The 14,389-nt window shown below is 40.4% G+C and overlaps 1 protein-coding gene across 6 annotated transcripts in view; it reads right to left on the bottom strand.

Annotated features, from left to right (window-relative positions):
* Positions 1-2,503: 2,503 nt before the first annotated feature.
* The window catches only part of RMDN2 (regulator of microtubule dynamics 2), an 89,945-nt gene continuing 78,059 nt past the window's right edge, over positions 2,504-14,389 (bottom strand). For 5 of the 6 annotated variants that reach the window (XM_004466022.5, XM_012528104.4, XM_004466021.3 and 2 more), the window contains 4 exons: positions 12,782-12,835; positions 12,614-12,694; positions 7,885-8,533; positions 2,504-6,899 (listed from right to left, as the gene is read on the bottom strand). In XM_004466022.5, coding sequence (XP_004466079.1) covers positions 8,480-8,533; positions 12,614-12,694; positions 12,782-12,835 — 189 coding nt within the window. In that variant the 3' untranslated portion in view covers positions 2,504-6,899; positions 7,885-8,479. The remainder of the gene's footprint in view (positions 6,900-7,884; positions 8,534-12,613; positions 12,695-12,781; positions 12,836-14,389) is intronic. The other variant, XM_058278409.2, reaches the window with a different exon arrangement.

Here is a 14,389-nt window from a genome sequence, read left to right as displayed (position 1 = left end):
CACCGCCACCCCTGAAGGAAGCTCGGCATGGGCGCAGAGTGCCCTCGGGTCTCCCCTTCTCGGCAGCCATGCTTCCGCGGCCGCCCCTCCTCCCAGATGGCGCCACCCGATGCCTTGTGGGGCAGCACCCTTCTTCTTCCTTCTCCCTGCGCAGGCGCAGGGCAGAAAATTCCAGTCTGCCCTTTTCCCCTCTCCCGACAGCAGCAACAGCCAGGTGTGGGCGGAAAAATCCAGCCCGCCCTTTTCCCTTCCCCCGACAGCAGCAACAGCCAGGCGTGGGCGGGAAACTCAAGTCTGCCCTCCACCCCAGCAACAGCAGCCACCAATCCCTAAACCCTGCCCCTTCCCCCAGCAACAGCGACAGCCAATCCCTAACCACCACCCCTCCCCCGTCCAGTACCGCCCACTGACCTTTCGCCGGCAACCAATCAGAAAGGGCGTGGCTTCGACCAATCAGCCTTCCCCAGCCCCTATAAAACTGTTGCCTCTCCCTCAGTAAAGTGGACTTGCGTGTTTACCTTGTCTCCGTGGTAGTTCTTCTGCCGTGCGCCCTCCAGTCCTGAGAGCCCCCGACAAGGGCCTGGCCTCCCTTGTCCCCAGTTCGTCGCCTGCTTCTCCGGGCGACCCCTTCGTCGCCGGCTTCTCCGGGCGACCCCGTCAGCCGAACCGCGCAACCCCTGTGAGACCGATCCCTCGTCTGCTGCCGGACCGACCCCTCGTCCCAAGTGGGACCGACCCCTCGTCCAGAGCTGGACCAACCCCTCGTCCGCAGCCAGACCCCACCTCTACCGACCGAGCAAGCCGCCACACCTCAATAAAGTTTATGTAAAAAGAAAAGAGGGACGCACCCCTTCTAATGAAGAGGCTTTAGGAACGGCTCACCAGTGAGATTAGGACTGGCTTCTGGGAGAAGGCCTTGGAGGGCTGGAGCAGTGAGCAGCTGGTCCTCACAGCCCCCATGGCTGCGCCTCTGGCAGGCTGCAGGGCGGCTGGTGGCAGGCGACTTCGCTTATCCGCTTACCCTGCAGAAGAGGCTCTCTTCTCCACCACATGTTCCTGAGCGTCGCATACAGATGTGCAACACACACACACGACTTCCTGCCTTATTGGCACCTTTCTCACTCATTCTCATGAATTTATCTTATATGGAAATCCAACATCTTAAACCCATCTTAAATTACTCTGTTTTCCTTCCCAGTGAACTGTTTCCCACTGTGGGAGATACTTGTAGGTTCTTGGCTAAGTTAGCGATCATACACATTTTTAGAAGTCAATTTTTTTTTTTAAGGCGCCTTTTTTGTTGTTGTTGTTTTAAGCACATTTTTAGAAAATGGAAACAAAGAGTCCCTACGGACACTCGTGCACCCTAAATTAAGCCTGATTGTAGGGCTCTCCGTGGGAGTCCATTCCACGTGACGATGCACAGGGCAGGGCTGGAAGTCAGGAGCCCAGCGGGCTTAGTCTCCACTCTCGAACTAGGCATGTAACCTTCAGCACATCGACCTTTTGTTCCGGTTTCCTTGATGGCCATGGGAAAATGCCATCACTTTCTTAACCTACACCTACCGCAGCAAGTCAAAAGGTTTAATTAATATGAAATATTCAGTATACCAACAATTTGAAAAATTAAAAGTTAATATGAATATAAAGAAGGTGTGGTTTTTTTCTTTCCATTTGAAAGAAAATCTTTAAAACTTTATTATGTTTAGTCACCGTATATGTGTTGTGGGTCTGAGCCTCTAAAGCAATAAACATCCCCTGTTATTTTTCATTTTCCAATCTGTCAGTGATGAGGACAGGGGGTAGACATCCCTAAGAGGAACACTTGCTCTCACCAGTGTCAGGATTAAACCTCCAGTGATTGCTCTCAGTCTTTTACTAAAGTTTCATGCTGGGGTATTGCTAAAGTAACTTTATTACTAAAACAGTAGACTGGAAACTGAAGCCTAGAATTGGAGTAAAAATTACTATTTCAAGACATAAGACAGCAGTTGGGTTATACAAATACAATGGTAATTAAATTTAGAATGTGGTCTGTAAGCCATTCAATAAAGGAGTAACAGTAAAACAGAAGATAGACTATCACATTTATGTATTGTTTTTAGGGGAGTAAGAGAGTACCATGACTTTGAAGTCTGAGGGCTGGTCTTGGCATTGCCTTGGACTTACCTCTTGTCTAGTCCCTGATCTGCTGGATTTCCCCATCTCCTCCCCCACCTCTCCCTCTTTCCTTCTTCCTTCTCCTCTTAAAATTTTATGGTTTTTCAGGCTCAAAGAGGACACGAAAAAGTGCTCTGATATTTTGAGGAGAGAGAGCACATCTGGTTATGTGGAGCAGGAAAGTTTTGTGCCAGAACATCAAAATCAATGGCAAAACATGGATTGCTTTATCCCAAGATCAGGAAAACGATAGGAATGTTCCCTCTTACTATTTTTATTGGACAGTATTTGGACGTTCTAGCCAGCATTATAAGGCAGTAAAAAAGCGTACATACTAGAGAGAAAGAAGTAAAATTGTCTTTATTCACAACTGATGTAACTGCCTATGTATTACTAAGAAAATGCAGTAGAATCTACAGAAAGGCTACTAGAAATAATAAATCAGTTGCAGGATACAAGGTCAATACATAAAAATCACTTGCATTTCTACGGACAATGAACAACAATAAATTGAAATAAAAAGAATTGTAATTTGCAATAGCATACAACTATGAAATACTTAGGGAAAACCTGACAAAACCGTGACAGATCTGTATATTGAAAACTATAAAATATTGCTAAACAAAATTAAAGAAAATGTAAATAAATGAAGAGGTATACCATATTCATGGGTTGAAAAACTCAAAATTGTTAAGATGTCAGTTCTTTTCAAATTGATCAACACAATCCCAATAAAAATTCCAGTGAGATTTTCTTATAGAAATTAAAAAACAGATTCTAAAATTCATATAGAAATACAAAGGATCTAGAATAGCCAATACACCTTTTTTTTAAAAAAAACAAAATTGGAGGATTAACACTATCTGATTTCAAAATTTAATACAAAGCTACAGTAGTCACACAATGTGGTATTGGCATTGAGAGAGAAATAGATGAATGGAACAAAACAGAGTCCAGAAATAGACACACACATAAATGAAAAACTGATTTTTGACAAAGGCACAAAGGGCAACCCAGTGGAGAAATGTTAGTCTTTTCATCAAATATTGCTGGAACCATTGGATATCCATATACACACAACAAATGAACTTCGATCCATACCTCACTCTATATACAAAAATTCACTCAAACTGGATCACAGACTTAAATATAAAGCCAAAAATTATAAAATTTTTAGAAGAAAACATAGGAAAAAATCTTTATGACCTTGGGCTAGGAAAAGATATTTAGATATAACATCAAAAACAAGATACATAAGAAAAATAAGAATCAATAAGAAAGGAAATAAACATCCCAATTGAAACAATGAGCAAAAAATTTGAACAGACATTTCACCAAAGAAGATATAGGAATGACAAATAAGCACATGAAAAAGATTTCAAAGTCATTTGTCATTAGGGAAATGCAAATTAAAACCCCAATTAAATATCACAACACCCATAGTACAGTGGTTAAATTTAAAAAGACTGACCATACCAAGGGTTGCTGACAATGTGGAGGAAGCAGCATTCTTATTCACTGTTGGTGGGAACGTAAAATGCTAAAACTACCTTGTGAAACATGTTGACGTTTCTTAAAATGCTAGGCATACATCCACCGTATAATCTAGCCTTTAAACTCTTAGGCATTTACCCAATGGTAATGGCAGCATACGTCTATTCAAAGGCTTTATATGAATGTTCATGATCGATTACTTTGTAATAATCAAGTACTAGAAACAGCCCAAATGTCCATCCACAGGTGAATGGACAAACCATGGTATATACATGCAATAGAATATTACTCAGCAATGAAAGGAAATGACCTATTAGTGCATGCTATGACATGGATGAATCTCAAAATAATTGTTGATTGAAAGAAGTCAGAAAAAGAGTGCATAATGTATAATTCCATTTATGTAAAATTCTAGAAAATGCGGCCAATACTGACAGAAGGCAGATAGTGGGCTGTCTGGGACTGGGGAGTAAGGTATTCTCAAAGGGGCATGAGGAAAATTTGATGTGAGGAAATGTTTGTTATCTTAGTTGTGGTGATGTGTTTCATGGGTATGTAAACATGTCAAAACTTATAAAATTATACACACTTAAATATATGCAGTTCTTTGGTATGTCAATTAAAAATAGCTATAAAAAAAAAAGCAAAAAAATCTCTTATGATTTGGCTCCAGGCAAGAAGAGCAAAACATAAGGGAGCTCCAAAATCAGAGAACTAACTTTACTTGCTTCCAAAATGTGACCTTGTCTTTAATTGTGATATAAAATATTCTTGTTAATTGCTCAATAGGTAGGCCTGAAGTCCATAATGAGGCTTTCCCTACACACAACAGGTCACGTAGACGAAGCCATTTAAAATAAATACCCTTTATAAATGCCAACCGAGTTCTGGTTCTTTGTTTGTATCAGCACTCCTTTTGGCTAATACACCTCCTTTTTTTCTTTTCCTGTCCTTTTTTTCTCCCTGCTCTCTTTCTACCTTTGGTCTTTTACTCCTCTGTTCCCCCTGCCACCCACTTGCTGGCGTGATTGCACAGTGGTTCACACTACAGCTTGGAGCAGCGACTCAGGCTCAGATTCCATGCTCGCCATGTGGGGTATGGCATTTAATATCTCTGTACCTTAAATCTATAAATAGGGTAATAACAAAAGTTCCTTCCTCATAGGGTTATTGTATTAAATGAGTTAATATGGGAAAGCACTTCGGACAGGTAATCATGCAAGTGTTACTATTTTGAGAACCCCCAGTCTGCACCAGGCATCCTAGAATCCAACCAGTTGAAAGTAAAAAGCCCTGGCTCGAAGGAAAGTGGAGAAGACATGAGATTTCAAGACCTAGAAGCCTGTCCTGTCTGGGCCAGGAATCAATTATTTTAAACCACTTATTTGTAAAATGAGAAGTTTGGTGCAGAAGATAATTTTTATAGTCCCATCCAGATTTTAATAGTGCTAGTTTTGAAATCCCAAAGTATATTTTTATTATCAAATGAAAAGCTTTTTTGACAACTTTTAGGCACAGCTGAGAAGTGGCATGGGTTTTCACATTTCAGTGAAGGCCTTATGGGGTATGAAAGATAACTAACATCACAACATCACAGTTGTTACCATTTCAGCGGAACACTAAGTCATCTCTTTAAGGTTTAATGAGGAATTTTAATACATGGTTTGATTCTTATCTTCTGAAATGGAACAAAAAGTTCTGGATCAGAACTCTCCCTTTCCAAAGCTGTGCTCTGAGCCTGTCCAGAGGTTGGGAGTTTCTGTCCCTGGACCAGGTTCCACGGCACTCTAAGAGGAGGAGGGCAGGGGTGGGGCGGGAGGGGCAGGGGTGAGTCCTTTATGTATCTGTCTGCGAGGGGAGAGTGTGCCATTAGCCTGGCCTCGGCGCCCCAGAAGGAGAAACCCTTGTCTCGGGACCACGCTGCAGCCGTTCCTTCCAGGTGAAGCAGCGTGAGTGGTGAGCGAGGTAACTGCAGAAGGCTGTAGTCCCCCTGGCTCACTCTGTGTGAAGTTCACTTAAGTAAGTGTGATAGTCCACTCGTGGTGCTGCCATCCAAGAAAGATGCTCTTTAGAAAGCAGGGCGAGTTCATGTAGAAACCGTCTTTACTGGTCTCATCACAGCAGCTTTTTGGATGATATAATCTGGTGAGGACTGCAGATACGACCAGGCATAATCACAGATGAGCGCTCACAGCAGGGCATTCAGGCCAATTTGAGGGGGATAACAGAATGATGATGATGGGGAGGGAGGTTCTTTCTTAACACCACACTAGAGACGTTGTCAAAGGTGCCAAATGTGACAAATGTCTAAAACTGTTACACTTCTATTGGGTCAAGAAGTCCAAAAACGACTGTGCTGACACCCAGCTGACAGACACCAACTTGTCCATGTGAAAACATATTGGCTGCAGGAGCCAAATAGGAATTTAAAAAGATAAATGAAGATTGATTTGATCTTACGTCACATTCCAGCCATAGAGTTCTCAAGTCCCACTGTTATCCATCAGGAGCATTTCTTAAAATCCGTCATAACTCCTGGAGAAATTCTTTGTAGCTCCCTCTGCTGGCACAAGCTGTTCTCACAAAGCCTACAGCATGGAGGATTCTGTCATTTGATCTTCACTGCAATCACCTGTCTTGACTTGCACATTCCTTTATCTGTTCAGAGATCATTTAGAGGTGTCCATAGCCCTGTGGACACACTGTGTATCCGGCAGGGGACCTACAAGACTCTCACCTTATCTAGCAAGTAGTTTCAAAGTTAGACCAGTTGTCAGAGGAAAGTGGGCACGAACCAGTTGGACTGATTGAGGTGTCACTGGAAAAGATGAGAGGAGGAAATAGCTCAGTTTAATGAATTGGTGTCACTAGGTGTAGAGAGGGGGAAGATTTCAGAGTTGACCAAGGACAGGACAGGACTGAGACATGGTACCAGCACACAATGAGCTCTATTTGGGCAGTGGTTGGACGGGGTTGTATGAGATATAAGTCCCTCCCAGCAGAACTGAGGCAGTGTGACGAGGCCACACCCAGAAGGGGCGCAAGGCAAGGGAACTACCTGGTGAGTGGGAAATAGAGGAGGACGTCATGTGTCTAGGTGGCATTGCTCAGCGGAGAGGTGGCGAGTCTCTGGGTCAGAGAGAGCCAAAGTGTCACAGCGCTTTGGGGTACTTTATAAACAGTTTGTCTTTCTGTGGTTAGCAGATGCCGGGTCAGTTTCACGGGATATGTAAGGTTGGTATTCTCTAAATGGGTAAAAATATGCTTATGTGAGTTATTTTTTTTTACCCTCCCCCCCCCCCCCCCACCTTGTGGCTTTTTGCGTGCTGTCTGCTCTCTGTATCCATTTGCTGTGTGTTCTTCTGTGTCTTATTTAATTTCCCCTACCCCCTTATGGCTTGCTTGCTGTCTGCTCTCTGTGTCCATTCGCAACATGCTCTTCTGTGTTTTTACTGGTCTCTCTTTTTTGTTGTGTCATCTTGCTGAGCCGGCTCTCTGCAGCCCTTTGGGCCAGGTGGTGCTACACAGTGCTTGTGGGCTGGTGGCTCTCTGCAGTGTGCAGGCGAGCCTGCCTGCACAAGGAGGTTCTGGGACACGAACCCAGGGCCTCCCATATGGTAGACGGGAGCCCAGCTGACTGAGCCACAGCTGCTTCCCTTATGTGAGTTATTTTTAAAGCAACTGGATGTATAAGAATTTGAGTTTGGAGCTGGTGGGCTTTGGGCTAACAGTCCTAGCCCGCTATGAAGAAGTAAACAGGAGCCCCTACCCAGGTACTGTCTCTGGAATAGTTATAGAATGCAGTGTCAGAACTTGAATTTCTGAGTGCATAAATGGGCATGTTTAGTTTCCATTTCTTATTTTAAAATTTAGGAAATATAGGATTAAAACACAGCCCCACAGAAATATGTACTGCCATTTTAGTGTAATTCCTACCAGACACTTTTCTGTGCACATTTTCATCTAGTTAAGATTATAATGTATATACAATTTTGTCTTGTATTTGCTCTTAAAATGGTCTCTGCATTTTCCTATATGATTTTTGTAAGTATTTTTAATGTTAAAATAATATTTTATTGTAGTTATATTCTAATATGCTTATCTCCTGTCTTATGGTTGAAAATAGTATTTTACTATAATAAATAATACTGCTATGAATATTTGTCCATAAATTATTGTACTTTTTCTCATTAGAATTGTTTCCAAAATAGAATTACAAGATTAAAATACCCTCCTATCCATGAGGTATAAGAATGCTCCATCTCATGGCACCATTGCCAGCAATGAATGTTTTCTGAAAGAAAAAAAAACCCTTGCTAACTTGATGGTAAAACAGTATCATATTACAATTTACATTTCTCTGATTGCCAGATACAATATTTTTCTTTTGTTTTTCCTCTTCCATGAACTTATTTCTGTTCTTTGCCTATTTTCCTATTCATTCACAGTAATGAAATTATTTTGTTTTTTAAAGCTCCATTGAAGCAATGACAAAATATTCATGAAAGGTCATTTTATTAGACTGATTTAAATATTTTATTTAAAGAAATATTCTGAAGACTATAGTTTATTGAGAGGAAAAATATAAAGCGTACATGCTTATATATCATTTTGTACTGACATTATAGTAAACAGATTCTCTAAATAACATGATTAGTTTTGTTGTGCTACTTGTGGAATGCATTCAGCAGAAATGTAGTTTTACCTTCACATCTGAGCATGTCACCCTTACATCAGGAAGAAAAAAGGATATTAAAAACACAAATTCGATTAGCTTAAATTTTAGTAGACCACATCTGATTTGTTGAAGAGTAAGTTCTTTTATTTATCTCTTCAAGGAAGTGATCATTCTTTCCACCTGTTTCTGTGCATCTTTATCCTATAAAGAAAATACAAAAACACAATTAAATTTCACATGCTCATCTCGATATTCTAGCTACTTAGAAATAGATTTTTGGGAAACGGACGTTGGCCCAGTGGTTAGGGCGTCCGTCTACCATATGGGAGGTCCGCGGTTCAAACCCCGGGCCTCCTTGACCCGTGTGGAGCTGGCCATGTGCAGCGCTGATGCGCCCAAGGAGTGCCGTGCCATGCAAGGGTGTCCCCTGCGTGGGGGAGCCCCACGTGCAAGGAGTGCGCCCGTGAGGAAAGCCGCCCAGTGTGAAAAGAAAGAGCAGCCTGCCCAGGAATGGCGCCGCCCACACTTCCCGTGCCGCTGACGACAACAGAAGCGGACAAAGAAACAAGATGCAGCAAATAGACACCAAGAACAGACAACCAGGGGAGGGGGGGAAATTAAATAAATAAATAAATCTTTTAAAAAAAAAATAGATTTTTTTTTTTTTGAGTGAGGTCATATTTTTTGAAAGACAAAGAAAGTGGATTTCTAAGGACTAGGCATGATCCAGACCAAAAAGAATGTGGATTATGTAGAGAACTATTTCCAACCTCTTCTTCTACCAGCTCTGGGGTGGTAGGATACAGGAGGAGAGCGCCTTCCACGCAAACTGACACACCAGTTGTTAATAACACTATCATTGTTTTCCTATTCAACTACAGGAATTTGAAAAAACCCTAGGCCTAGCAGTAGGATTTGAAGAAATCTTAGATTCCACTGTAAGAGCCAGACAAACATATTTCATTATTAACTTTACCAGAGAACTCATATTTGAGATTAAAAACCATGTAATATGTTTTAGAGGACACCATTTGTATTGCTATTTCTTTAAAAAAAATTGGAAGCTAGAAAGAATGGCATTAAATTCAGATGGAGGAGCAATTCCTATGCATTTCACATTTACCAAACACCTATCAGAAAGGATTTGAGGAATTTAACAAATTTAAAATAAGCAGATGAAGAAGATGAGACAGAGTAGATATTTGGAAATAGCTGTTGGCCAGGTCCCTTTTTTTTTTTTTAATACCGGAAGTTCTCCAATAGTTTTAATCATGAACATTAATACACTGATTATATTGTAGTGTCTGATCAACTAGAAGTCTATCTTCTACTAAATAAGTATTTACCGAAGTTTGTGAAAAAATAAGTTTAATGACATCTGAATAATGAAATCATTTAAAAGAACTTATAAAAATCAGTAATTTCAGGTACTGAGATTCACGTTTATCATTGTAACCCTAGAGCAAACTCAGTGCCAGGTACCTAGAGGGTCCTTATTAAATGCTGCTAAATAGGTGGTGAGATGGTGGAATATGCAGTAACTACTTTCCATATCAAGGAATCAATTTTTCTCAGAAGAATGACATAGATAAGAGAATTATTTTGATTATATGTTTAAAGCAATGAATATTCATAAACTATGGTCAAATATTTCAAATTAAGAGCACAACTAAGTCATAACTGCATGCATGCTTCTCAAAGCATAATCCCCCAACTCCCGGCCCAGGCTGACACCCAACATGTGTATAAGCACCTCTGTTTATTCATCTTCAGTTTCTTTTAGCAATGTTTTATATTTTCTGAATACAGTTACTTGAAGTCCTTGGGTAAATTTATTCCTAAATATGTCATTGTTTAGTCATTATTATAAATGGAATTTTTTTTCCAGAGGCTACCTCTTCCTTGTGGTTGTTTTTGATACTTTCCATTATAAGAGTTTGTCTTAGAACAGTACGAATGCCACTTTAAAGTAACATGACAACTTTAAAATAGTTTTAAATCAGATTAGCACACTCTCATTCTAAAACAAGTATTACACAGTTCTTTTTATATTTGAGCTTTCTCAGTACATTCCAAATCAATGAGATTTAATACTGCCTCCAGGCAAACAACTTCAGGCTGACAGTGAAGTTATTTCATTCAGTGATCACTCTTGCACTGCCTTAGACAAAGGAACCCCTTTTATTTTGAAAAAAATCAATGTTTTTCAGGACCGGAGATTATCTTCCTGGGGTCAAGAAAAGCCCACACAAATAATAAAAAGAGTTTAATCACCAGTTGCCTGGTTTCAAATTCTAGAAATGTAAAACTGCTTACATACATGAATCTGGGATTTAGGGCCCAAATGGCTGACAGTCCCAACAGCGAGTAGCAGTATGAGCAGCTTAGAGTTCTCTGGTAGGGGATGAAGACATGTTCACAAATAAGGCAAGAAGTTACAAATGCCACAAAAAAGAAAAAAAAAATGTTACACAAGTTCCCATGAGGGAGAGACAACTGATGACAGGGTTGTATTTGCTTCAATTAGTGGCATTGCTAGACATATTGGAAATGAAGAAAACGGTCAGTAGAATGAATCTAGGAAAACTCAATAGAGGAAGTACTACATATACCTCACCGCATACTATTTCTCACTGAAAAGAATTGAGATATTTCTGAAAGTACATTTACTACTTGAAAAAAACATCATAGGAATATCAAATAGAGATATCACTGGGAAAAAAAGGGTAACGTGGGAAATATTTGCTGTAATATGATATTGCTTGTTTCAGAAATACTCCCATAGTGTCTAACTTTCTTAGTTATGGTTATTACCAGTCCTATTTATTATTATTATTGCTATTAATTTTAGTTGTATGGTGATTCCTTCCACCAACACTTAACTGAGTGCTTGCTATGTGCCAGGCACGACACTTGGCACTGGGAAGACAGTGGTGGACAAAAGAGATGAGGTTGCCACTTTCATAGAACTCACTGTCTAGTGCAGGTGTTCTTAACAAGGAGTCCATGAGCTTGAACTGAAATTCAAATAAGCGGGTGTGATCTATTTATTAATTAATACACAGGATTGTGTGGACTTGGTAAGGGGTCCATGGTTTTCAGCTGACTGGCAAAGGGGTCTGTGGAACAAAAAGGTTAAGAACCCCCGGTATAGTGGGAGAAGGATATTAAATATAACAGTCACTCTATACAATCAGAACTGTGCTAAATGATCTGAAGGAAAAGTGCAGGGTGTTCTCTTGCCTGGATGCATCAAGGAATTTGTCCCTGGAGAAATAACATTTAGGTGGAGGCTGGAGAGATGAGTAGGAATAGGCTGGTGAAAGGAGAGGAGGGGTTGGAGGAGGTGATGGAGCGTCCAAGGGGCGCAAGGCAGGTAAGAATGGGTGCAGTTCAGTATTCCTGGAAAACAGCGAGGAAGGGAGAATGGGGGGCATGGGAGCCGGAGCAGAGCCTTGAAGGACATGTTAAAAATTTTGAACTTCCTTGTGAAAGCAGCTATTGGGAGCCAAGAAGGACAGGTGGGGAGGCTTCCCGAGGTGAAGTCCAGGTGGAGGGGGGCAGGGGCCTGCCCTGGGTGGTGGCAGTGGACAGGGGGAGCAGTGGGTGGTTCATGGCATGTCTTAGAAAATGAGTTCTGAAAACTTGGTGGCTGGGTGGATATCCGGGTGGGGGTGCTGAGGGAGAAGGAGGTGTGAAGGGACCTGTCCCAGGCCTCCCAGTTAAGTGAATGGAGCTGACACTAAGAGCGCAAGAAGCAACACGAGCGTTTCTGCCTTTTTTGTTAGTGGTAGGTGTCCAAAGACCCAGAAAATGTTAATGTATATTTCTCATTTTCAGCTTGGCCCTAGACCACTATATCCAGGTGCAAACCGGGAACTGACCACAGCAATGCCGTGTACCTGCACCCTGCTCAGAGACAGGCAGCCTGTCTAGATGCTTGTATCCTATTGCAGCTTAATCCCCAGTTCCCCAGCTTTACGCTTGTATGCTGTTACCCTTTCTTCCCAGTGTGCCTTGCTCTGCTGTGCTAACACCTAACAGACATTACGCTGTTTTAACTGCTTGCCCCTTAAAGGTACATGTGGTCCCCTGGTGACAGGTTATCCTACAGAGAGACAGCAACTTTAAAAATCACCTCTATACTCGGTAGTACATGAAAGCTAAGTCAACATGATTTATTATAAAGTAAACCTCCAAAGGTATTTAAGCTGGTTTATATTTTAAGCGTGGAATAGCACTGATAAGATAATAGTACTCATAGTCGCTGTCTGGACTTACCTCTTTGGTAACAGAATTAAGCAATGATGCTAAATTACAGACTTTCAAAGCATCTTGAGTTTGGCCAAGATCGATATGACACTAGAAATGAAAAATAATCAATATTAAGAGTGATTACATTTTCATGTAATGGATCCAAAGCAACCCTTAAAAAATGGTCTTCATTACCTTTGCCAAGAACATGTAATTGGACTTGGAATAACCAGGGTGTAATTCTTCAGCCTGGTTTTAAAAGAAAACAGACAAGAGAATCACATGGCAATATTAAAACAATAATAACAACAAGTGAAGAGGATATATTTTAATAAATCAAATATCATTAGCCAAATTGCAAAAAGAATTTAGTTTTAAATCTGAATATGTGTATCAGTTCAATGATCTTTTGGCTGGAAACCTAGAAATCTTCTGAATTTATCCATTAAAATCAAATTGATTTTTATGGCCATAAACCTTGCAAAGAAACGAGATACTTTAAGGTTTTAGGATTCCTTTATATAATCAGTTTCTTTATCCCTCTTTCTCTATCCTTTTCTCTTTTTTTCCTTTAAAGAAAAAAAATAATAACCAGTAACATACTCTCCCAAGGACAAGGGTTATACACTTCACAATCTACCTAGGAAACAAGAGTGGTGCGTGACTGGGATCCCATGGCAAGCATCTTCTACAGATGAGTATTTGATTTCTTATAACTTCAACACATTCTATATGAGTTAAATGATAGCTGAAGTCCATGTCATCAAGTACTTTTAAAGGAAAAACAGATCCATAGAACGACTTTAAATCCTTAAAATTTTATAGCTAAGGGTTATATGGAAATTTATTCCAAGTAGTAGACCTACCTGGAGATTTTAATATGACTATTATGAAGGTACTTGCCTCTTCATCTACCGATCTTTTATGTGCCATTTTCTTTTCTTTCCCTCTGGCAAATAAGAATTCTTTCAGATATATGGTATTGTACCTAGAGAAAGCTCTTTTCAAACCTAAGTCAATCTTTGCTTTCGAGCTGACTTTTGCTATTATAAAGACATAAGCATGTCCCTCTAAAACAAACAGTAGTCCCCAGTGGCAGAGAGGAAGAATCAAAGAAAAGGGGAAACTTTAAGATAGTTACAAAAGTATGTTTGTTTTATAAGACATAACCAAGAAATTTCCAAAAGTAAAAAGTTCCTCCTAATTTTATTCACAACTTCCAAGGGTAACCAAACTGTATCAACAGTTTGACATGCATCCTACCAGGTCTTTTACCAAAAATAGGTGAACAAAAAAATAGATAATTTATTTGTTTTTAATTAAAATGGGACCATTTTCTATACATTTTTCCAAAACTTTTTTTTTTTAGCCACTAAGCACAGACACATTTTCACGATTGCATACAGAGATCTACTTCGTGTTTGTAAGAGCTGCATTTTATACTATGGCTATACCATAATTAAGAAGCATTCCCCACTGGACATTTAAACTTACTCTTCTTTTTCACTATTAATAATAATAATAATAATAAATGAACATACTTGCTTCCAAAATTCTTGTGCTCATGTACAATTATATGTGTAGGGGAGATTCTGAGAAGTTGGATTGCTAAATCCAAGGACACATACATACGTTTTAAAAGTGGATCCTAACAAAAGGGAATCTAAGACATAGGGTGCTGAGGCATGCTCCAACACCTTGAGAGCCCAGTCCTTGTGAAGGGCATTTTACTCCCTTCCCATTCCAAAGGGAAGAGTCCTGGGAAGAGTAGGCCCAAATCTCTTGGGCTGGGAGGCCAGACTG

Source organism: Dasypus novemcinctus, chromosome 17 (genome assembly GCF_030445035.2).
Source record: "Dasypus novemcinctus isolate mDasNov1 chromosome 17, mDasNov1.1.hap2, whole genome shotgun sequence".
In the NCBI taxonomy this organism is placed as follows: domain Eukaryota; kingdom Metazoa; phylum Chordata; class Mammalia; order Cingulata; family Dasypodidae; genus Dasypus; species Dasypus novemcinctus.
Note: the sequence above shows the minus strand (reverse complement) of the source record. Positions and strands in the feature narration are given on the sequence as shown.